Source organism: Scyliorhinus torazame, chromosome 16 (assembly GCF_047496885.1).
Source record: "Scyliorhinus torazame isolate Kashiwa2021f chromosome 16, sScyTor2.1, whole genome shotgun sequence".
Taxonomy (NCBI): Eukaryota; Metazoa; Chordata; class Chondrichthyes; order Carcharhiniformes; family Scyliorhinidae; genus Scyliorhinus; species Scyliorhinus torazame.
This window is the reverse complement of record NC_092722.1, coordinates 131,826,536-131,852,575: the sequence shown is the minus strand read 5'-3', so window position 1 is coordinate 131,852,575 and position 26,040 is coordinate 131,826,536. Positions and strand designations below refer to the sequence as shown.

The following is a 26,040-nucleotide window of genomic DNA, read 5'->3' as shown; positions in this document are numbered from 1 at the left end:
CCTCCACCCCTTCACCTCCCCCCCCCCTCCACCCCTCCCCGGAGGGATCATGATCATGTTCAGCAGGCACCTGATGTTTAATGTTAACTGCCTGCCCTTGACAAAGAAAATACATAAGGGCAGGCAGTGTACCTTGTGTTGCCCTATTATGTATTTTCTTTTCAATACGATATCTGTTGAGCTGCTCACAGAAAAATACTTTTCACTGTACCTTGGCACACGTGACAATAAATAAAATCCAAATCCAAAGCCCATCTGGTCCTCAGCAATCACCTCTGGTACGCAGCTCTCCAGTCACCTAGCCAGGGTTTCTGGGCAGGATTTTCACATCTACATTGAAGCAAGATGGATCTGTAGGACCCACACTCACTCGAGAGGATTTTTGATAGAGCCTTAAAGTCTAATCCTGCATTTCTGATTCTGGGTCTCCGAGATTCTAATGAAAAAGGGGCTATACAATATTCTGACCGTTGCCACTTGTAAGAATATCCTATGTTCCTAGATTAGTGACAAATACCCTTCTATCCAAAACTGGCATCAGCCGAATATGGAATGCATCCACATGGAATTTTTGACATCTGTTCTCTGCTCTAAATCTGATGCATTCTGTAACGTGTAGGACACCATCTTAAAGTTACAGCTTCTACATTGGCTGACTTGCTGTGGCTGGGTTTTCCATCAGTGAATTGGGCTTCTTTTAATTCAATTTAATCCACCCAAAGTGGTTAGTCTGAATCACTAAACTTAATAATAATAATCTTTATTGTCACAAGTAGGCTTACATTAACACTGAAATGAAGTTAATGTTGTTATGGGCCAGGGTTTAGAGAACCCCAAAGTGTATCATGGAGTTCACCTGACCCACAATTTTTACTTGATTGTGGTATGGGGAGCACACGGCCCACACTACAGGTGTGGTACAGCAGAAATGGAAAAGTATTTTTTAAAACAAAACAATGTGTATTCTATGAACTCAAGGTACCCTTTTTAAAACATAGTGAACATCTTAGCAACCATCAATTCAAATACAACCCCCAAAGTTGCTGGCAAAGATTTTGGCCATGAGGATAGAGGACTGTGTGCCGCAGGTCATACGAGGATCAGACAGGGTCCGTGAAAGGGAGGCAGTTGAATACCAATGTACGGAGGCTCTTGAATGTTATAATGATGCCGGCGATGGAAGGGGAGGCGGAGATAGTGGCGGCGATGGATGCGGAGAAGGCCTTTGATAGGGTGGAGTGGGGGTACCTGTGGGAGGTGTTGGAAAGGTTTGGGTTCGGGCAGGGGTTCGTCAGGTGAGGCTGCTGTATGAGGCCCCGGTGGAGAGTGTGGCCACGAACAGAAGGAGGTCAGAGTATTTCCGGCTACACCGCGGGACGAGGCAGGGGTGTCCCCTGTCCCCCCCTGCTCTTTGCACTGGCGATTTAACTCCTGGCCATGGCGTTGAGGGAGTCAAGGAACTGGACGGGGCTGGTGCGGGGTGGGGAGGAGCATCAGGTGTCGCTCTATGCGGATGATTTGCTGCTATATGTGGCGGACCCGGTGGGGGGCATGCCGGAGGTGATGAGGATCCTTAGGGAGTTTGGAGATTTCTCCGGGTACAAGCTTAATATGGGGAAGAGAGAGTTGTTCGTAGTGCACCCGGGGGACCAGGAGAGGGGGATTGGTGAGCTCCCGCTAAAAAGGGCGGAGAGGAGTTTCAGGTACCTGGGGGTCCAGGTAGCTAGGAGCTGGGGGGCCCTGCATAAGCTTAACTTCACGAGGCTGGTGGAGCAGATGGAGTGGGAGTTTAAGAGGTGGGACGTGCTGCCACTCTCCCTGGCGGGTAGAGTGCAGTCAGTTAAAATGACGGTGCTCCCGAGGTTTTTGTTCCTGTTTCAATGCCTCCCCATCCTGATCCCTAGGGCCTTCTTCAGGCGGGTTAACAGGAGCGTTATGGGGTTTGTATGGGCACAGAAGACCCCGAGGGTGAGAAGGGTCCTTGAGCGGTGCAGGGATGGGGGGGGGGGGGTTGGCACTGCCTAACCTCTGTGGGTATTATTGGGCCGCCAACGTGGCAATGGTGCATACGTTGGTGATAGAGGGGGATGAGGCGGCATGGAAGAGGCTGGAGATGGCGTCCTGTGTGGGCACGAGCCTGGAGGCGCTGGTGATGGCGCCGCTTCCTCCAACAAGGCACACCACGAGCCAGGTGGTGGCGGCTACCCTCAAAATTTGGGGGCAATGCAGATGCCACGGGGGGAGGTAGGGGCCTCTGTGTGGTCCCCGATTTGGGGGACACACCGGTTTGTCCCGGGGAGGATGGATGGAGATTTTCTGAGCTGGCACAGGGTAGGTATTAGAAGGATGGGGGACCTGTTTGTGGACGGGAAGTCCGCGAGCCTGGGTGAGCTGGAGAAGAAATTTGGGCTCCCCCCGGGGAACACCTTCACATATATGCAGGTAAGGGCATTTGTTCGGCGGCAGGTGGTAGAGTTCCCACTGCTGCCGCCACGGGGGGTCCAGGACAGGGTGCTGTCGGGGATGTGGGTTGGAGAGGGAAGGATCTCGGCAACGTATCAGGTGATGCAAGAGGAGGAGGAGACCACGGTGGAGGAGCTAAAGGGTAAGTGGGAGGAGGAGTTTGGTGAGGAGATTGATGAGGGGATGTGGGAGGATGCCCTGGGGAGGGTGAACTCTTCCTCCTCTTGCGCGAGGCTCAGCCTCATAATTTAAGGTGCTGCATAGGGCTCACATGACCGGGGCAAGGATAAGCCGGTTCTTTGGGTGCGAGGACAGGTATGCTAAGTGCTCAGGGAGCCAGCAAATCACACCCACATATTCTGGGCAATCACACCCACATATTCTGGGCCTGCCCAGCGCTGGAGGACTTTTGGAAGGGTGTAGTGAGGACGGTGTCGAGGGTGGTAGTTTCCAGGGTGAAGCCGGGCTGGGGCTCGCAATATTTGGGGTGGCAGAGGAGCCAGGAATGTAGGAGGCGAAAGAGGCCGGTATTCTGGCCTTTGTGTCCCTGGTAGCCCAGCGAAGGATTCTTCTTCAGTGGAAGGATGCGAGGCCCCCCCTCCCCCCAAGCGTGCAATCCTGGATCAACGATATGGCGGGGTTTATTAAGTTGGAGGGGGTGAAATTCGCCTTAACTGGATCGGTACAAGGGTTCTTCAGGCGGTGGCAACCGTTCTTGGACTTCCTGGTAGAACGTTAGAAGATTGTCAGCAGCAGCATCCCGGAGGGGGGTAGTTGTTTCATTTTTCTTAACTGGGCGTGTATTTTTGCCTTTGTGTTGATGAAGGTTGTTAATTTATTATTTATGTATATGGGTGGGGGTTGTTCTTTTTTTTTTTCCTGTATTTTGTTTTTGATATTTTGTGAAAATTTGAATAAAAATTATTTTTTTTAAAAATAACGTCCCAAACAACATCCAGAAAACAGAAGACACACCTTTCAACAGAAGCACATTAGGCTAAAGTCATTACTGTACTTAGTTTTAAATCACCAGATTTACAGTCATTCGATTACAGAGATTACACCTTCTGGTTGTGACTGCAACTATCCAGATCAAAAACGAAACCAAAAAGAGAGACACACCCAAGCTTTTCTCAAAGTGAAACTAAAAAGCAGAACCAGAGCTCAGCTCCACCCACACTCTGACATCACTGCAGTAACATAGAACAGTACAGTACAGAACAGGCCCTTCGGCCCTCGATGTTGTGCCGAGCCTTGTCCGAAACCAAGATCAAGCTATCCCACTCCCTGTCATTCTGGTGTGCTCCATGTGCCGATCCAATAACCGCTTGAAAGTTCCTAAAGTGTCTGACTCCACTATCACAGCAGGCAGTCCATTCCACACCCTAACCACTCTCCGAGTAAAGAACCTACCTCGGACATCCCTCCGATATCTCCCACCCAGAACCTTATAGTTATGCCCCCTTGTAACAGCTACATCCACCCGAGGAAATAGTCTCTGAACGTCCAATCTATCTATCCCCCTCATCATTTTATAAACCTCTATTAAGTCACCTCTCATCCTCCTCCGCTCCAAAGAGAAAAGCCCTAGCTCCCTCAACCTTTCCTCATAAGACCTATCCTCCAAACCAGGCAGCATCCTGGTAAATCTCCTTTGCACCCTTTCCAATGCTTCCACATCCTTCCTATAGTGAGGCGACCAGAACTGCACACAATACTCCAAATGTGGTCTCACCAGAGTCATGTACAGTTGCAGCATAACCCCATGGCTCTTAAAGCTCAAGCCCCCTGTTAATAAACGCTAACACACTATAGGCATTCTTCACAGCTCTATCCACTTGAGTGGCAACCTTCAGGGATCTGTGGACATGAACCCCAAGATCTCTGTTCCTCCACATTACTCAGAACCCTGCCGTTGACCCTGTAATCCGCATTCAAATTTGTCCTACCAAAATGAATCATCTCACACTTATCAACGTTAAACGCCATCTGTCATTTTTCGGCCTAACTCTGCATCCTATCAATCTCTCTTTGCAGCCTACAACAGCCCTCCACCTCATCCACTCCTCCACCAATCTTGGTGTCACCAGCAAATTTACTGACTCACCCTTCAGCCCTCTCCTCCAAGTCATTGATAAAAATCACAAATAGCAGAGGACCCAGCACTGATCCCTGTGGTACACCGCTGGTAACTGGTCTCCAGTCTGAAAAGTTTCCACCCACCACCACCCTCTGTCTTCTGTGATAGCCAGTTACTTATCCAATTGGCCAAATTTCCCTCTATCCCACACCTCCTTACTTTCTTCATGAGCCGACTATGGGGAACCTTCTCAAACGCCTTACTAAAATCCATGTATATGACATTGACTGCTATACCTTCATCTACACACTTAATTATCTCCTCAAAGAATTCAATCAAATTTGTGAGGCAAGACTTACCCTTCACGAATCCGTGTTGACTATCCCGGATTAAGCTGCATCTTTCCAAATGGTCATAAATCCTATCCTTCAGGACCTTTTCCATTAACTCACCGACCATCGAAGTAAGACTAATTGGCCTATAATTACCAGGATCATTCCTATTCCCTTTCTTGAACAGAGGAGCCACTCTCCAGTCCTCTGGCACTGTCCCCGTGGACAGTGAGGACCCAAAGATCAAAGCCAAAGGCTCTGCAATCTCATGCCTCGCCTCCCAAAGAATCCTAGGATATATCCCATCTGGCCCAGGGGGCTTGTCGACCCTAAGGTTTTTCAAAATTGCTAATACATCCTTCCTCAGAACATCTACCTCCTCCAGCCTACCCGCCTGTATCACACTGTAGCCAGTTAAAATGGCTAACTCCCGATTTAGAATGGCTAACCCCGATTTAAAATGGCAAACGGAAAAGGCTGATGGGAAAATCAGCCAACAGGACTAAAACAAGCAGCTGCAGGTAAACTGTGTTCACCTCTGGGAAGGCCAGACAAGATTGATACTGCAGCCATCAGCACAACACCAGCCATCTGAATACTAATGAGCAATCCCCGGGAACAACGTGCAACAATTTAGACACACAAAGCCAACCTAGACTCTTCGGCGCCAACAGGAGCCTACACAAAGGGAGGTGAACGATCACCCCAAGACCGCCCATCGATCAAGGAATCGCTCCAGCATTGGAGAATATCGAACCAAGTGATTGGGACAAAGTCCAATCACTTGGAACCAGGTACAGGGTCCGCCCCGAAAGGCAGGAAGCCCCTGGGGACTATAAGAATAGAGTCCAAGTTCAAATCAACCCTTCTGCTACCCCTTCTGCACCCTCCTGCAACCCTTCTGCAACAGCCGCTCAAATCGTAAGTCTTGCTTCAACGCTCGCTACGAGATAGGCGCTCCTAGCTATCGCTCTGTACCAGCTTTGAATCCCGCAGGCTCAGAACCCAAATGAAAGACCATTCGTTTCCCTCACCTGGTGGGCCATTTCCAAGTTAAGTATTGACCTGTTAGTTGTAGGAAGTAGCTTAGAAGTAGAATTTATGCATAAGCATTGATTACTGTATATAATAAATGTGCGTTGATTTAACTCATACTAAGCGGTGTGTTGGATTATTGATCAGTACTTCAACTTGAACCACGTGGCGGTATCAGAAAGATGCCTGGCGGCTCAAGAGCAAAGGTGATAAAACAGAGCAATTAAACTAAGGCTAAAGTTAGCAGCAACAACACTCTCATCCTCAAAAACATGGCCCCTCTCCTTGGTGAACACTGAAGAAAAGTATTCATTCAACGCCTCTCCTATCTCTTCTGACTCCATGCACAAGTTCCCACTACTGTCCTTGACCGGCCCTAGCCTCACCCTGGTCATTCTTTTATTTCTCACATAAAAGAGTAAAAAGCCTTGGGGTTTTCCTTGATCCGACCCGCCAAGGACTTCTCATGTCCCCTCCTAGCTCTCCTAAGCCCTTTTTTTTTTAAAGCTCATTCCTAGCTACCTTGTAACCCTCAAGCGACCCAACTGAAACTTGTTTTCTCATCCTTACATACGCTTCCTTTTTCCTCTTGACAAGACATTCAACCTCTTTTGTGAACCATGGTTCCCTCACACTGCCATTTCCTCCCTGTCTGACAGGAACATACCTATCAAGGACATGCAGTATTTGTTCCTTGAACAAGCTCCACTTTTCATTTGTGCCTTTCCCGGACAGTTTCTGTTCCCATCTTATGGTCCCTAATCGCATCAGAATTAGCCCTCCCCAAATTATAAACCTTGCCCTGTCACATGGCCCTATCCCTCTCCATTACAATAATGAAAGACACCGAATTGTGGTCACTATCTCCAAAGTGCTCTCCCACAAACAAATCTAACACTTGGCCCGGTTCATTACCCAGTACCAAATCCAATGTGGCCCCACCTCTTGTCGGCCTATCCACATATTGTGTCAGGAAACCCTCCTGCACACACTGTACAAAAACTGCCCCATCCGAACTGTTCGACCTATAGAGGTTCCAATCAATATTTGGAAAGTTAAAGTCACCCATGACAACTACCCTGAGACCTCCACACCTATCCATAATCTGTTTTGCAATATCTTCCTCCTCATCTCGATTACTATTTGGGGGCCTATAGAAAACTCCTAACAACGTGACCGCTCCGTTCCTATTTCTAATTTAAGCCCATATTACCTTAGTAGGCAGATCCCCCTCAAACTGCCTTTCTACAGCCGTTAAACTATCCTTGATTAACAATGCTACTCCTCCACCTCTTTTACCACCTTCCCTGCTCCTACTGAAACATCTATACCCCGGAACTTCCAACAACTATTCCTGTCCCTGTTCTAAGCATGTTTCTGTAATGCCCACAACATCGTAGTCCCAGGTACCAATCCACGCTCCAAATTCACTTACCTTATTCCGGATGCTCCTTGCATTGGAGTAGACATGCTTCAACCCACCTTCCTGTCTGCCGGTACACTCCTGCGACCTTGATACCTTCCTCAGTACCTCACTACTCTCAACACTGGCTTCTGGACTACAGCTCGTTTTCCCATCCCCCTGACAAGTTAGTTTAACCCCCCCCCCCCGAAGAGCAGTAGCAAATTTCCCTCCCAGGATATTGGTGCCCCTCTAGTTCAGGTGCAAACCGTCCTGTATGTGCAGGTCCCACCTTCCCCAGAATGTGCTCCAATTATCCGCGTAACTGAAACCCTCCCTCCTACACAATCCCTGCAGCCACGTGTTTATCTGCACTCTCTCCCTGTTCCTGAACTCGCTAGCACGTGGCACCGGCAACAAACCAGAGATGACAACATGGTTTGTCCTGGCTCTCAGCTTCCACCCTATCCCCCTAAACTCCGGTTTAAAATCCCCGTCCCTTCTCTTACCTATGTCGTTGGTATCGATGTGTAGCACGACTTGTGACTGTTTCCCCTCCTCCTTAAGGATTCTGAAAACACGGTCCGAGATGTCAAGGACCCTGGCAGGCAACAAACAATACGCGAGTCTCTTTCGTTGCCACAGAACTGTCTATCTGTCCCCCAATAACTATTGCTCTCCTGCTCTCCCTCCTTCCCTACTGAGCCACAGGGACAGACTCAGTGCTGGAGATCCGCTCACCGTGGCTTACCCCTGGTAGGTCGTCCTCCTCAAATGGTATCCAAAGCGGTATACTTGTTACTGAGGGGAACGATCACAGAGGATCCCTGCACTGACTGTTTCCTCCCAGCTCCTCTCACCGTCACCCATCCATCTTGATTCTTCGGAGTAACTACATCCCTGAAGCTACTATCTATGACCATCTTTGCCTCCCGAATGATCCAAAGTTCATCCAGCTCCAGTTCCCTAACGCGGTTTCGGAGGAGCTGGAGATAGGTGCACTTCCCACAGGTGAAATCAGCAGGGACACTGACGGCGTCCCTCACCTCAAACATTCTGCAGGAGGAACATTGCACTGCCTTCCCTGCTATCCCCTCTCAATAACTTGCGGATAAAAACAAGAAAGAAAGAGCTTACCTGATATTCACGCAACCCCTTAGGTTAGAGGAGGTGGAAGGGTGGGGGACACTGCAAGTGTAGTGTCTCGGGTTTAGGAACCACCCAACTTAAATAGAGGTAAAAATAAAACACTTAAGCAGCAACCACTGCGCCCCCCCGCACGATAACAACAATCAGCTGTTATGGGCCCGCGCAAACAATTTGTATCTTTCCTACTTACCCAGCAGTCACTCTGTCCTCACTCCGATCGGATTCAGCTGGAAACCCCCAACAGTAAGTTTTGTAAAAATTTACTCCCCTTCTCAGCAAACACTCACTCAGCAACCACTGCGCCCCACACGATAACAGCAATCAGCTGTTATGGGCAGCCAAACATTTCTTAAAGCGACATTCTCATGGCACTGTGAAAATCCCCTAGTCGCCACATTCCGGCGACTGTTCGGATACAGAGGGAGAATTCAATGTCCAAATTACCTGACACATGTCAATTGTTTCTTTTTACAAAACATTTTATTGTAGCATTTATAATTTTAACATTTAAACATTCTAAACAGCAGAGCGGACCGACACACGAAACAACATCACAATAACATACCGAACTCCGCCCCCAATGAAGGGGCAATTTAGCGTGGCCAATCCACCTACTCTACACATCTTTGGGTTGTGGGGGTGAAACCCACGCAGACATGGGGAGAATGTGCAAACTGCACACGGACAGTGACCCAAGGCCGAACCCGGGTCCTACGCGCCACAGTCCCGTCCACTGCGCCACATGCCGCCCTGCCAACCCCTGTTTTTGACATCACCTTATCCTGCAGTCCCCTTAGAGGGAGGCGAGAGAAGCTAGAAATCTACCTCCGGACAAAGCCCCATACCTGCAGGTACCAAAAGCTGCAGCCAGTAACTCAAATTCCTCCTCTAATCTCTCCAGGCTCGGAAAACACTCTTCAATGAAGAGATCACCGAATCTCTCAATCCCTACCCGGCCCCTCCAGTCTCATGTGCTGCATCCATTGCCCCCACACCTTCAGGGCTGCCACGACCACTCAGCTTGCGGAGTACCGAGCCTGCGAGAGCGGCGGAGGTGCCGTTAACAAAGCCTCCAAACTCGCACCCTTACATAGAATTTACAGTGCAGAAGGAGGCCACTCGGTCCATCGAGTCTGCATCGGTCCTTGGAAAGAGCACCCCCCCCCCCCCCCCCTCCCCATTCCCACAATTTCCGTAACCCCGCTTAACCGTTTTTGGACACTAAGGGCAATTTAGTACGGCCAACCCACCTAACCTGCACATCTTTGGATAGTGGGAGGAAACCGGTGTATCCGGAGGAAACCCACACAGGCACGGGGAGAACGTGAAACTCCACACTGACAGTGACCCAAGCCGGGATTCGAACCTGGGATCCTGGAGCTGTGAAGCAACTGTGCTAACCGTTATGCTGCCATGCTGCCCTTATAGGATGCCGCCTCCACTCGCTCCCAAACCAACCCCTCCCCCACTTCCTAACCATCGATATATTCGCCGCCTAGTAGTAATTAATAAAATTCAGAAGGGCCATGCCCCCCATCCCGCGCCCCCATTCCAAAAGGACCGCCCTCACCCTGGGGGCCTTACCAGCCCATACAATCTTACCAGCACATTCATCTTCCTGAAAAATGTGTTAGGGATAAAAATTGGGAGATATTGCAAAACAAACAGCAACCTCGGGAGGACTGTCACCTTCACAGTTTGTCGTCGTCCCCCCCCGCCCCTGCCAATGACAATGGGAGCATGACCCACCCTCAGAAATCCCCTTTTATTTGCTCCACTGCCTTGCCCAAATTTAATTTACGGAGCTGACCCCCGTCCCTTGCCACTTCAATCCCCAGATACCCAAAACTCCTTCCAATCCCTTTAAAAAGGTAACTCCCTCTGTCTCCTCTCCTGCACCCGTGCCTGAATCGCAAACACCTCACTCTTACCCATGTTTAATTTGTAGCCCGAGAACAGACCAAATTCCTCCAAGATCTCCATAATCCCAGCCATCGCCCCCAACAGGTCTGTTATGTAGAGTCGTCTATGTAGAGTGAAAGCCTGAGCTCCACCCCCCCCCCCCTCCCCCCTCACTATTCCCCACCAGATGTTCGATGACCCAAGCGCCATTGCCAAGGGCTCTATGGCCAGGGCAAACAGTACTGGGAGAGTGGACACCCTTGTGTGGTCCCCCTACACAAATTAAAATATTCAGACCGGACCCGGTTGGTCCTTACATTCGCCACTGGTGCCTGATACAACAGCCGGACCCAGTCAACGAATCCCTTTGACTCATTAAAAACCTTTACCAGGAGCGGCCCCAGCAGCCCGGAAAACCTTTTGCAGAACTCGGCCAGGTATCCATCAGGTCCCGGAGCCTTGCCGGATTGTATCACCCCCAATCAGTCAAAAATCTCTCCAAGCCCCATTGGGCCTCCCAAGCCTTCCACCAACTCCTCATCTATCCTCAGGAACTCCAGCCACCCCCCCCCCCCCCCCCAAAGAATGACTTCATGCCCTTCTCCCCGGCTGGGATCAGGTTAACAACAATAGTCTACTATAAAATTCCCGAAACACATCATTCACCCCCGCCGGATCCACAACCACCTTCCCCCACCCCCTCTCCCTGGCTGGGGGTTCCGATTTGTCTAGTTTACTATAAAATTCCCGAAACACATCATTCACCCCCGCCGGATCCAAACCACCTCCCCACTGTATCCTTCACTTTCCCAACTTCTCTCGCTGCCTCCTGCTTCCTCAGCTGATGCGCCAACAACCTGCTGGCTTCTTCCCCATATTCATACACCGTCCCCTTCACCTTCCTCAGCTGCCCCTCCGCCTTACCTGTGGACAGGAGCCCAAATTCCATTTGCAGGCCCCTCATCCGGAGACAGCATACCTCCTATCCACCTGCAAGCATTCGCCTACCAGCCTGTCCAACTCCACCCGTTCAGCCTTCTCCCTATTGGCTCGTATCGAGTTCCCCCCGATAACTGCGTTCCAGTGCCTTCCACACCACCCCTGCCGAGATCTCACCCGTATCATTGATCCCCGTGTATCCCCGAATGGCCTCCCTCACCAGCTCACACACCTCGTCCTCTGCTAGCAGCCCTATATTAACCTCCGTTGCGGCCGCTGGGCCTTTCCTTTGCTCACTTGCAGGTCTACCCAGTGGGGCGTGGTCTTGCTGAATACCACCTCAGGCAGCTGCGTTTTGCCCGGCACAAATGAAATCTACCCAAGAGTACACGTTATGCACATGGGAGTAGAATGAAAACGCCTTACTCCTTGGCCTCCCAAATCTTCACGGGTCCACCCCTCCCATGCGCTCCATAAACCCCTGTAGTTCTTTTGCCATAGCGGACACCTTTCCGGACCTGGGACTCGACCCGTCCAGTCTTGGATCCAGGACAGTGTTAATGTATCCCCCCCATAATCAGTCGATGTGAATCCAGGTCCAGGATCTTCCCTAGCACCCTCCTAACAAACTCGACAGCATCCCAGTTTGGGCCATATATATTCACCAATACCACGGCCATTCCCTCCAGCTTCCCACTAACCACGATGAATCCACCACCCCCCGCCCCCCACCGGGTCCACCTCTATCCTCCCCACCTCAAATGCCACCCTTTTATTGACCAGGATTTCCACCCTCCTCGTTTTAAAGTCCATCCCGAATGGAACACCTGTCCGTCCCAACCCTTCCTCAACCTAACCTGATCTGAGGACAAAGCACCCCCCCCCCCCCCCCCACCTAACAAAGGCCCACCCCTCCTCCCTTCACAAAGTACTATCTGTTGACCTAATCCCAAACAGAACCAAAAGAAAAACAAACAAATATATACAGAACGTTCAAGTGTGTCTCCTCGAAAATGGCCACGTCACCTTCAATTGCAAACACACGGGTCCTTTTGACCGGCCCATTTAGCCCGCAAACGTTACACGTAACCAGCCTAGTCACCCCACTCCCCTCCCGATCAGCCATAACCTCTCCTAGGCCAGTCCATGGCTCATGTTCCGCACCTCACCTGGCCCACCCCAAGGCAGCTACTGCCATCAACTCTCCTCCTTTTCCACCACCAACTGAAGTCCCCTCCCCGTCAGCAGTCTAAATCATCACCCCCTCCCCGTCAGCAGTCTAAACCATCACCCCACCCCCCCCCCCCACCCCCCACTTCGCTTCTGCGAACTAGCCCTCCTAGCTAGCCTGGCAGCCCCACCCTGGCTTGTCCCCCCACCCATGCTCTTAGTGCAAACAATCAAAACAATGGCAAGAAGCAAAAACGAACAAATATGCCCTCCCAAGGTCAGAGCACAAAGGCCCACCCCTCCTCCCTTCACAAATTACTATCTGTTCACCTAATCCCAAACAGAACCAAAAGAAAAATGGAACAAATATATACAGAACCTCCAAAGTCAGTCTGAACATCAAGTTTTTCAAAACATGGCTCAGTTCCCCACAATCAAGGTTCAAGGTCTTCCTTCTCTCATCAGTTTATTATCTTTCATAAAATCCACCGTATCCTCCACCGAGCCAAAGTAGTTCCCAACCCTCATAGGTCATCCACAGGCGGGCCAGGTACAACAGTCCACATTTTATTCCCTTTTCATACAGTGCCGACTTGACCTTGTTAAAACTCGCCCTCCTCTTTGAAACTTACATCAGCTCGTCTGCCTGGCCCACCTCATAATGCGTTCCTTGTCCAGGAATCGATGCAATCGCACCACCATCGCCCTCGGAGGCTCACCTCCCTGGGGCCGACAAACAAGTGCCCTGTGGGCCCAGGTCCACCTACAGCGGCTTGTCGAACGCACCTTCTCCCAGCAGATTCTCCAATATCTTCCCCAGGTACGCACCAGCATCCGATCCTTCTATTCCCTCCGGCACACCCACGATCTGGATGTTCTGCCTCCGAGAACAGTTCTCCAGGTCCTACACCATCTCCAGCAGTCGCTTCTGCTGGTCTTGCAGCATCCCGATCTCTGCTGCCATCGAGGTGGACTGCTCCTCCACCAGCTCCTCTAGCCTCTGGATCGCCTGACCCTGGGTCGTCAGTCTCGCCTCACCGGTCAACCACTGCCCTGATCTCATCCACCGCCCGGACTCCGCACACTCCTTCCCATTTATGAAGCTCACCAACTGGTCCATCGACCACTGAGCTATCGGGGCCGGACCCTGTGCATCTGCCACTCTCTATACCTGGTCCTCACTCGCCATCACGTCTGATTCCTCTTTTTCCAATTTTTTTCTGGGCCGCAGCTCCATAAACTGGGGGTCCCCTCCTTCTGTTCCTGCTTCTACTTTACAAAATTCCTGCAACAATCTGACGTAAAAGCCACAGAAAACCACCATGAGCAGGAGCTGCCAAATGTGCGACCTTTCACTCCATGGCCACCATCGGAAGTCAACAGCACGTCCATTGAAGTGAATGCGAGTTCTCCCACAGCCCTGGCCAACATTTTACCCTCAACCAACATCACTAAAGCACTAATACATAACCAAAATATTGCTGGAAATCTGAAATAGCAACTGAAAATGCTGGGGATGTTAGGCTGCAGAGAGGGAGAGTTAATACTTCGAGTCAATGACCTTTCAAAATTCTCATAAATACAAAACATTAACTCTCTGCACAGATGCTATCTGACCTGCTGAGTATTTCCAGTCCTTTCTATTTTTACTTCATTGTGGGCTGAAACTTCCGTGGAGTTGTAATCACTGTTGGATCTTGCTACTCAAAAATTGTCTGGTGCTTTTCCCCAAAATAGTCGCTACATTTCAAAAGGACATCACCGGCTTTCAATTGCAGTAAGGCCACAAGAGAAGTTCTTTCTTCTCAATAAAATAGCATCAACACACTGTCCCAATGTCAAACAAATTGCTTAAATGATGCAGTTAAATTGCAAAACTGAAGAAATGAATGCCAAATTACGTGGGGCAGCACGGTGGCACAGTGGTTAGCACTGCTGCCACACAGCTACAGGGACCAAGGTTCAATTCCGGTCTCGGGTGACTGTGTGGTGTTTGCACTTTGAACCCACTTCTGCGTGGTTTCTTCTGGGTGCTCTGGTTTCCTCCCAGTCCAAAGACGTGCAGGTTAGGTGGATTGGCCATGCTAAATTGCCCCTCAGTGTCAAAAGGTTACGTGGGATTGCAGAGTTGTGGGAATGGGGTGGAGACTTGGGTGGGGTGCTCCTTCCAAGGGCCGGTGCAGACTCAATGGGCCGAATGGCCTCTTTCTGGACTGTAAATTCTATGAACTTTTTTTACTTGCATGTTTAATGAGAAGAAATGCCCCTCCTTTTTCCCTTTCTATCAAAACACAGCAACTAGTGCAGATGTACAAAGAACAAAGGAAAGTACAGCACAGGAACATGCCCCTTCGGCCCTCCAAGCCTGTGCCGAACAGGCTGCCTGTCTAAACTAAAATCTTCTACACTTCCGGGGTCCGTATCCCTCTAATCCCATCCTGTTCATGTATTTGTCAAGATGCCCCTTAAACGTCACCGTCATCCCTACTTCCACCACCTCTTCCGGCAGCGAGTTCCAGGCACCCACTACCCCATGTAAAAAAAACTTGCCTCGTACATCTCCTCTAAACCTTGCCCCTCGCACCTTAAACCTATGCCCCCTAGTAATTGACCCCTCTACCCTGGGAAAAAGTCTCTGACTATCCACTCTGTCGATACCCCTCATAATTTTGTAGACGGTCGCCCCTCAACCTCCGTCGTTCCAGTGAGAACAAACCGAGTTTATTCAACCTCTCCTCCTATCTAATGCATCCATACCAGGCAACATCCTGGTAAATCTCTTTTGCACCCCCTCTAAAGCCTCCACATCCTTCTGGTAGTGTGGCGACCAGAATTGAACACTATACTCCAAGTGTGGCCTAACTAAGGTTCTATACAGCTGCAACATGACTTGCCAATTCTTATACTCAATGCCCCGGCCAATGAAGGCAAGCATGCCGTATGCCTTCTTGACTACCTTCTCCACCTGTGTTGCCCCTTTCAGTGACCTGTGAGACCTGTACACCTAGATCTCTCTGTCAATACTCTTGAGGGTTCTACCATTCACTGTATATTCCCTACCTGTATTAGACCTTCCAAAATGCACCACCCCACACTTGTTTGGATTAAACTCCATCTGCCATCTCTCCGCCCACGTCTCCAAACAATCTAAATCCTGCTGTATCTTCTGACAGTCCTCATCGCTATCCGCAATTCCACCAACCTTTGTGTCGTTCGCAAACATACTAATCAGACCAGTTACATTTTCCTTCAAATCATTTATATATACAACGAACAACAAAAGGTCCCAGCACTAATCCCTGTGGAACACCAAAGTATTGACAGTTTAAACTGGAACAGGAACAAATAGAACTAGCAAGTTTTTCTAATAATGTCTATCGACACTAGAACTTGCAGCACATGTTTTTCAGGCAGCTACAAGTAATAATAATCTTTATTAGTGTCACAAGCAGGCTTACATTAACACTGCAATGGTTACTGTGAAATGCATTCATTCAAGTTACTGTGAATTGCATTAATTAGATTCTTTGTGAAATGGAATAAGAAACAAGGAGAACATTTAACTGAATTTTCAGTTTTAAATTTAAGCAAGAAAAATAACTCCTTTGATGAATCTGGAGCCAATTTTAGTGTGTAAAGACTTTTAAGATTAGCAGACAACACAAAGCAATTTACAGTGAATAAAAGACTTTAGAAATGTAGTTATTATTGTAATGCAGAAAACGCAACAGCTACTTTGCACACAATTAAGCTTCCACAAAATGCAATATAATGACCAGATAATCTATTTCTGTGATGTTGACTGAGGATTGGCCAGAACTCCCCTGCTCTTTTTCAAAATAGAGTCACGGGTCGTTTTTTTACGTCCACCTGAGACAGTGGGTATAGACAGTTTAACGCCTCATCAGAGTGACATTACCTCGAGCAGTGCATCACTCCCTCAGTACCCTGCAGTGCCAGCCTGAATTTTTGTGCTCAAAATCAGGAGCAGGACATCAGACTCAGAAGCAAGCAGGCGACAAACTGATCCAGCGACAAAAAGGAAAAAAACTGGTTTAAAAAATGGACTCAATTTCAAAACTATGGTCCTGCGTAATGCATTTGTTTCGTTAAATGAGTTACTTCATGATTTAAACCTCTAGTTCAGCTTGCATTCGTCAATTACATCAGGGCTTATCATATTATATAACTAACTGTGTCCCGGGGGTGATTCACGAGGACCAGACAGGATTTGTAAAGGGTAGGCAGTTAAACACCAATGTGTGGCGGCTCTTAAACGTGATAATGATGCCATCGGTGGAGGGAGAAGCGGAGATAGTGGCAGCTATGGACGCGGAGAAGGCCTTTGACAGAGTAGAGTGGGAGTATCTCTGGGAGGTGCTGCGTAGGTTTGGGTTCAAGGGAGGGTTTATCAGTTGGGTTAAGCTCCTTTACAGAGCCCCGGTGGCGAGTGTAGTGACGAACCGGCGGAGGTCGGAGTACTTTCGGCTGTACCGAGGGACGAGGCAGGGGTGCCCCCGGTTGTTCGCATTGGCGATCGAACCATTGGCCATGTCATTGAGGGAGTCTAATAAATGGAGGGGGGTGGTCCGAGGGGGAGAAGAGCATCGGGTGTCGCTATATGCGGATGACCTGTTGCTGTACGTGGCGGATCCAATGGAGGGGATGGTGGAGGTCATGCAGACTCTAAGGGAGTTTGGGGAGTTTTCGGGCTAGAAGCTCAATGTAGGGAAGAGTGAGCTCTTTGTATTACAGGCGAGGGACCAAGAAAGAGGGATAGGGGACCTACTGCTGAGGAGGGTGGAGGGGAGCTTTCGGTATCTGGGGATCCAGATAGCCAGGAGTTGGGGGGCCCTACATAAACTGAATCTGACAAGGTTGGTGGACCAAATGGAGGAGGATTTTAAAAGATGGGACATGCTACCGCTCTCGCTGGCGGGTAGAGTACAATCGGTCAAAATGGTGGTCCTTCCGAGGTTTTTGTTTGTGTTTCAGTGCCTTCCCATCGTGATCACTAAGGCCTTTAAGAGAGTAGGCAGGAGTATTATGGGGTTTGTGTGGGCGAATAAGACCCCGAGGGTAAGGAGAGGGTTCCTGGAACGCAGTAGGGACCGAGGAGGGTTGGCGCTGCCAAACCTGGGGAGCTCCTACTGGGCAGCAAATGTGTCGATGATCCGCAAGTGGGTTATGGAGGGAGAGGGCGTCCTGCAAAGGAACGAGCCTGGGGGCGTTGGTGACGGCACCGCTGCCGCTCTCGCCGACAAAGTATACCACGAGCCCGGTGGTGGCGGCAACGCTAAGGATCTGGGGCCAGTGGAGACGGCACAGGGGTGCAATGGGAGCATCGGTGTGGTCCCCGATCAGGGGTAACCATCGGTTTGTGCCGGGGAAGATGGACGGGGGGGGGGGGTCCAGAGTTGGCATCGGGTGGGGATCAGAAGAATGGGGGACCGGTTCATTGACGGAACGTTTGCGAGCCTAGGGGCACTGGAGGAGAAGTTTGAGCTACCCCCAGGAAATGCCTTTAGATATATGCAGGCGAGGGCTTTTTTGAGGCGACAGATGAGGGAATTCCCGTTGCTCCCGGCACAAGAAATTCAAGACAGGTTGATCTCGGGTGCATGGGTCGGGGAGGGCAAGATGTCGGCAATACACCAGGAGATGAAAGAAGAGGGGGAAGCGCTGGTAGAAGAGTTGAAGGGTAAATGGGAGGAGGAACTGGGGGAGGAGATCGAGGAAGGTCTGTGGGCTGATGCCCTGGGTAGGGTTAATTCCTCCTCCTCGCGTGCCAGGCTCAGCCTGATACAATTTAAGGTGGTTCACAGAGCTCACTTGACGGGGGCGAGGTTGAGCAGGTTCTTTGGGGTAGAGGACAGATGTGGAAGGTGCTCACGGAGCCCGGCGAACCATGTCCATATGTTTTGGTCATGCCCGGCACTGGAGGGGTTCTGGAGAGGAGTGGCGGGAGCAATATCTCAGGTGGTGAAAGTCCAGGTCAAGCCAAGCTGGGGGCTAGCAATATTCGGAGTAGTGGATGAACCGGGAGTGCAGGAGGCGAAAGAGGCCGGCATTCTGGCCTTTGCGTCCCTAGTAGCCCGAAGGATCTTGCTAATGTGGAAGGAGGCGAAGCCCCCAGCGTGGAGGCCTGGATAAACGATATGGCTGGGTTCATAAAGTTGGAGAGGATTAAGTTCGCCTTGAGAGGGTCTGCGCAGGGGTTCTACAGGCGGTTGCAACCGTTCCTAGACTATCTCGCGGAGCGCTAGAGGAAGGTCGGTCAGCTGCAGCAGCAACCTGGGGGGGGTGGAGGAGCAAGAGATAACATGAAGAGTCGGGGAAACTGGCACGTACGGGAGAGAGCCAGTGTACAAAGATTTGTAAATATACTATTTTGTCATGTATATATATCTTGCTCCGCGTGATTTCTCGTTTCTTTTTTGTTAACGGGGGGGGGGGGGGGGGTTATTGTTTGTAAGGGAGAAAAACAGTGTTAAAAACTTTAATAAATATTTTTTTTTAAAAAAATATATAACTAACAAGTGAAAGGGCAGAAAAGCTATTTATCTAGTTCTACAGGTTTATCAGGACATTAAAAAAAGAGAGAGAGAGAGAGAGAACATGAGCGAGCGAGAAAGGATTTGACCACACCAAGTACGGAGAGTAGTCTGGGCTCCACATTATGAAAAGGATACAAAGCTAGTGGAGATGGTTTAAAAACAGTTCACTAAAACAGTACCAGAACTGTGAGTTACATCAAGAAAGACTGAACAGGCTAGGACTATTTTCTCTGAAAGACGGAGGGGTAACCTGATAAAGGTCTTCTAAGATTAGATTGATCCGGCATTTAAGATAAAGTTTCTGATCGCTCAATTGACCCGTTTTGAATCTATTCTGTACTGTATTGCTTGTATTTATGCTGGCAATTTGTTCTGTGTCTGTAGCCATTTTGTACAAAGTTTTCCTATATTTGTTGCACTTATTAAAAAGGAGAGGGGAAAAAAAATCTATTTTGGTAAATTGTATAATCCCAATACATCTGTAATGATATACGTGGGAGAAGTAGTGCATCATGCTTAATCTTTTCATGTTTAACTTTTAACAAAAGAATAAGACATTTATTAATCAGCAGTCCTGCAAGTTTCTAAAAATAAATAAAAGTTACGATCCATCAAGCCAAAGCTCCATTCTGGGGTTGAACTGTCCAGTAGCAACACCAGCTGGGATCGCAACACAAACAATTCAACAGTCCAGTGATACATTGCATTTTTAGAAAAATAAATTTCCAGGGTAACACAAAATGCGATTCAGGATAAAGAATTACACATCAACAAAGGTTTTACCCAATACAGTACTTGCCTCTTCCTAGGATGCAGAGAGCCATCAGGTTTGATGAATAGTTCGTCGAGTGGAACCTGAGGAGTTCTTGTCGTACATTTAAGCCCATCTCGGCTGGTCTAGTTTCCAAGGTGTGTTTGTTGCCTAATAATGAAAATAAAAGTGCAGTTTTCGTCAGTGTGATAAATTAGCTCATTGCTAGGTTCTAGTTTTGTATGAAGCTGGCTATTGGTTGAGTTTACATGTCAACATCATCGGGTTTCACATTTTGGAAAGGGTTTGTGGAATTCCAAAACAAGGGAGCTGCAAACTTGTTGCTGCAGCCCAAGAACTCTCACACCACTATTTCGGTAGAGGGGCTGTTCTTACATATTTGACCTCTTGAAACCCGAAAGAGCAATCACTAAATTATCATGTAGTTCCCTCCACAGTGGTGATCTTGCTCAACAGGTCGGTCAACATCAGAGAAAATTTTAACTTTTCAGGTCATGACCTTTCATCAGAACTGATGAACGTCCACAGTTCATCCCCTCAATACTGCACTGCGAGTGTCAGCCTTGATTTCTCTGTCCAAATTCTGGACTGGAACTTGAAGACTCCAACGTCTGACTCAGATTCATGAACTCACTAACTGAGCATAACTGACAGTAATGTATTGCTATTTTGTGGAAAACAATATTCCACTAAAAAAGTGTGAAACTGGGATGCAAATGGCATTTAAACACCAAACCAGTGTTATTTTTGTACTAATCACAGCTATTAATACCAAGATCAATCCAAAATCCTGACCTTCCAATAAAGCTACAATATGAAATTGAAGGGCATGCAGGTCAGAGAACTGGGACAGTCATCAGATTTCCAGCCCACTCTCCCTGCGAGTCAGGCTACCCATTGAGTAGATGCTGTATTAAAAGATTACAGCAGTATTGAGCTGCTTATAAACACACAATGTATCAGCATTGAGCTAACTTTAATTTCATTAGATTGTCTCAGCTTCTGTGGTCATATCGATTGTTATTAATATCAGGCAAACCAATAAAATGTAATATTTTCAGCCAAGAACAATGCAGGCCGAAAAATGTATTTTTCCTGCAACTCAAGACTTTTTTCTGCAGTCAGAAACAAAACAATCACAAGAGTCAACTTCAGTGCCAGTCTGTGTCAACAGATTTTAGAGCCACTGTGCAGCAAATCAAAAGTAATAATTTTACTTGGCCTATGCCAGCATTTATGCTCCAAACAAGCCCCTTTTGCAGATTTCATCTGAAAGATGACACCTTCCAACAGTCCAGCACTACCACTACCTCAGTTGGAATATTTTCATTTAAAATTTTTAAAAATAAATTTAGAGTACCCAATTCATTGTTTCCAATTATTGGGCAATTTGCTGTACTTGCATGCTAGCTTTTTGTGAGCTTTGTATGAGTGCATCCAAGTCTTTCTGAACACCAGTTTCCACTTTTCATAGAATTTACAGTGCAGAAGGAGGCCAATTGGCCCATCGAGTCTGCACCAGCCCTGGGAAAGAGCACCCTACTTAAGCCCACACCTCCACCGTATTCCCACCTATCCCCGTAACTCCACCTAACCTTTTTGGACAACTGAAGGCAACTTAGCATGGCCAATCCACCTAAACTGCACGTCTTTGGACTGTGGGATCAAACCGGAGCACCCACACAGGGAGAATGTGCACACTCTGCACAGACAGTGACCCAAGCCGGGAATTGAACCCGGGAACCTGGAGCTGTGAAGCAACAGTGCTACCCACGGTGCTACCGTGCCGCCAATGTCCAGGAAAACTGTTGAAGCATTTTGGTCTTCCCCTGCCAAACACTTTTGAACAGAAGGGATTTCTCCTGAGAAATTAATCCAGTGGTAAAACATTCTTTCGTTTGCTTCTTGATAAAGCTTCACTGGAAGCAGAGTGCATAATAGTTTGACCAAATTATAACTCCACATTTTAAGATATCTTGTTGCAAAACTGAAAACATGCACTTTTAGATACATAGAACATACAGTGCAGAAGGAAGCCTTTCGGCCCATCGAGTCTGCACCGGCCCACTTAAGCCCTTATTACTTCCACCCTATCCCCATAACCCAATAACCCCTCCTAACCTTTATTGGACACTAAGGATAATTTAGCATGGCCAATCCACCTAACCTGCACGTCTTTGGACTGTGGGAGGAAACCAGAGCACCCGGAGGAATCCCACGCAGACACGGGGAGACAGTGGAATCCCGCACAGACAATGACCCAGCGGGGAATCGAACCTGGGACCCTGGCGCTGTGAAGCCTCAGTGCTAGCCACAGGTGCTACCGTGCTGCCCTATCTTGTACATTATCTTCCATCAACTACCTTTTCCCATTCACTTAACCGGTCTATATCACCTGCAGTCTCTTGTGTCCTCACAGCTTGCATTTCAATTTAACTTGTATCTCATGATACATTAGGAAATAAACAAATATGCAGATTGAGTTAGATTAAAACGGTTGGAGTTTCTTGTGGGAGCTTAAACACTGGCTGATGGCCTGTGATGTACTGTAATTCTTTGTATACTAAAGGCACATTTGAAACCTGAACCTCCTCAGGTATTGACCTAATGTTTCTAAAAAATAAAATTAGTTGGAACCATTGTCCCTGGGTAGGCTTTTGGTCAATAGCTCGAGGTGCTGTGCTACAACCATGCACATTACATGTAGTATATCTTCAGATTGCAGTGACAAAGAGAGCAGTTGCCCACTTTCAAAATAAATCTGCCCTTTCAGTAGACATAAGAGACCCATGGTACCATTTCAAAGAAACGTAGTCACTTGGATTAATTAAGGATTTGTTAGATGCAACTCATATTTAACTGACAATAAGGATTGTGTTTTTGACCATGTAACCAAGAGGTTTGATGAGACTAATGTGGTTGATATGATGTCCTAGACCTCAAAAAAAGGTGTCTGACAAAGTGCCATATAACAGGCTTGCCCGCAAAGCTGAAGCCCATGGATTAAAAAGGCACAACACAGAGAATGTTGGATGAGTAATAGAAACAAAATAGCAGTGAATGACAGAAAGGAAGAGTTCACCAGGGGTTGTACTAGAGTCACAGAAAAAACTCATGAGAATGGTTCTAAAAAAATTATGGACTTCTGTTACTTGCAGTTTGGAGAACCTAGAGTGGTTCTCCTTCAAGAAAAGTTTCAAGGGAGATTTGATAGGTCATGAAGGGTCTAGACAGTAGATAGGGAGAAGGGAGAAACTGTTCCCATTGGCTGAGGGTGAATGTGACTAACAGAAAATGTTGCTAACACTCAGTAGAAAGTTTCAGAGAAACTGCAGGCATTCTTTCTCCAATCTTGTAGTGCATCCCCAATTTACATAACCACACACGGCGCCGAGGTCCCAGGTTCGATCCCGGCTCTGGGTCACCGTCCGTGTGGAGTTTGCACATTCTCCCCATGTTTGCGTGGGTTTCACCCCACAACCCAAAAGATGTGCAGGTTAGGCAGATAGGCCACGCTAAATTGCCCCTTAATTGGAAAAAATGAATTGGGCACTCTTTTCATCACAACCATGGGTATTTTCATCACAACCATGGGCAATTCAACAAATAGTCAATAGGACATGCACTTATACACATTCTCTTAGCGGCTTGTTCAATTAAATAATTCTCTGTGGACACTGAAGTGAAATCAAGAGAGCCGATAAATCATTCAGCAACTGTTCATCTGGATTTTGATTTCACCTGATATCTTGCTGACTAAATGAGTTTTGTTCAGAAGTAATCACCTGTCTGATGTTAAATTAAATGTGTTCCCAGAAGAAATGGTGGTGGTTATTTTAAAGAAGGAGAAGCTACAATGTTCTACCATAGAGTACATTTGTTTTATGTTTAATAAATTAGCAGTACCCAATTCTTTTGTTTCCCAATTAAGGGACAATTTAGCATGGTCAATTCACCTACCCTGCACATGTTTTTGTGTTATGGGGGCGAGGCCCATGCAGATATGGGGAGAATGATTAGAGTACATTGTAAGATCATTACATTTCACATAAACACCAAGACATCCTTCAAAAATACTTTCTGAAGTCGAGTTACAGCAAAATATGCTTATTGTAAACATGGTTCCACAATGCTTAGTTCTTAAATCCAATGACTTAACACGGCGCCGGGGACCCGGATTTGATCCTGGCCCCGGGTGGTGCAAACTCCCGTTTAGAGTTTGCGCATTCTCCCAGTGTCTGCATGGGTCTCACCCCACAACCCAACGATGTAGGGTAGGTGGATTGGTCGTGCTAAATTGCCCCTTTGGAAAAAACATTTAAAAATCCAATGACTCATTTATTTAATTTCTCTTTCTTGATTTTCACAGATTTCTTTAAAGTCTTGTGCATCCTTTTTAAATACTCAGTTTCGTCAGCACGGAAACCACTCTGAATTTAGAGCACACCAACCCGAAAAACAGCTGAGTTAAGAGTCTGCAGGTGTTTGCGTGATTTTGAATTAATCCACTGCATTAAAGCGCACTGGAGAAGAAAAAAGACAGTTCAAAAACCATTTTAAACTTGATTTCTTCCTCCTTTGCTAAGGAGACAGAAATGACAATTACAAAATCTGTTGCAAGTTAAGAGTAGAGACAACTTAAGCACACATCTAAGGCACAGGTTGACGAGCATATGGTAAAGACTAGAAGTTACTAATTTTGATCCTAACTACACAGTTGTCAATAAAATTGAAATACAATAACAACTGGCTTATCTTTCAAACATGAGCAGCAAAATGCAGTTCTAAAGGGTAAATGTTAAAAAGCATAGAAATTGTGTTTTGCAGTAGCGGAGGTATTTCTACATGTTATCATGTGACTGAATTAATTATAATGGTGAAGTAGCAACCAATAAGATTGGTCCATAATGCGTAGGAAGCAGATTCTGTCACACATATTTCTATATCAATCCATAAAAGTAAAATCCATCTGAAACCAAAGAGAAAATGCTGGAAAATCTCAGCACGTCTGGCAGCATCTGTAGGGACAGAAAAGAGTTAATGTTTCAAGTCCAGATGACCCTTTGTCAAAGCTTTGTCAAAGGGTTTATATCAATCCACCAGTGTTTATGGTTAACAGAATATTTCCAGAGCCACTCAGGTCCCTTTAATCAAAATGTTGAGAGCTGTTGATTAAACAAATTTAGGAACTGACTGAGTGTATAGTTTTAGGAGTCATATGCTGTGCTGAAATTTAAAGTTACTGGACAAGTGTGTTGCAGCATTTAGGTACTTATTAAAATCAATAACTTTTTAGATAAGTACGCTACAGTTCAACTTACCCTGCTCATCTTGGGTTGTGCAGGCACGGGGAGAATGTGCAAACTCCTATACGGAGGTGACCCAGGGCTGGGATCGAACCCAGGCCTTCAGCACAATGAGGCAGCAGTGCTAACCACTGTGCCAGCGTGCTGCCCCAGTGACATGCATTTTAACAGCACTGTCAAGACAAATAATATAAAGCAAACAGAAATCGCTATAAATACTCAGTAGGTCAGGCAACCTGTGTGGAGCGAAAAGCAGAGCTAAATGTTTCAGGCCATGCATCACAACTGGTACTAAATACTAACCTGTTCCAAATGAACTAAAACGATGTTCTGGGTTGCCTGTAGATTTCTCCAACTGGAACAGTCGCCAAGCATCATTCATTAGATTTTTCTCATGCTCGGAGTCAACAGCATTGACTTCTCTATCTTTACAACTGGCGTCAAATAAAGGACAAAGGAAAAACTGGGCAAACCTAGACATTTAAGGAAAAAATTAATAAGCACAGCTTCGAGAAACGTACACCCACATCACACTAAAACTGTTTAAAGAAAGCTCTATTATACATTCGGTGTCAAAAGGTCATCAATACTGAAACGATTTACATCTGAAGCAGAAATAGTGATTGCTTGGGGCAGCACGGTGACGCAGTGGTTAGCTCTGCTGCCTCATGGCGCTGAGGTGCCAGGTTCAATCCCGGCTCTGGGTCACTGTCCGTGTGGAGTTTGCACTTTCTCACCGTGTTTGCGTGGGTTTCGCCCCCACAACCCAAAGATGTGCAGAGTAGGTGGATTGGCCACGCTAAATTACTCCTCAATTGGAAAAAATGAATTGGGTACTCTAAATTTTTTTTCAAAAGAAATAGTGATTGCTTAAATATGTGCGTTGTATGTAACTAATGAAGGGCATGGGTGGGAACAGAAATAAATCTATTC

General features: G+C 47.5%; 1 protein-coding gene across 7 annotated transcripts in view; it reads right to left on the bottom strand.

The window, feature by feature from the left end:
• Positions 1-26,040, bottom strand: part of ide (insulin-degrading enzyme) — a 233,845-nt gene that overhangs the window by 192,505 nt on the left and 15,300 nt on the right. For all 7 annotated transcript variants that reach the window (XM_072479084.1, XM_072479086.1, XM_072479085.1 and 4 more), the window contains exons 4-5: positions 25,411-25,580; positions 19,829-19,951 (exon numbers count right to left, since the gene is read on the bottom strand). In XM_072479084.1, the coding sequence (XP_072335185.1) occupies positions 19,829-19,951; positions 25,411-25,580 (293 nt within the window). The remainder of the gene's footprint in view (positions 1-19,828; positions 19,952-25,410; positions 25,581-26,040) is intronic.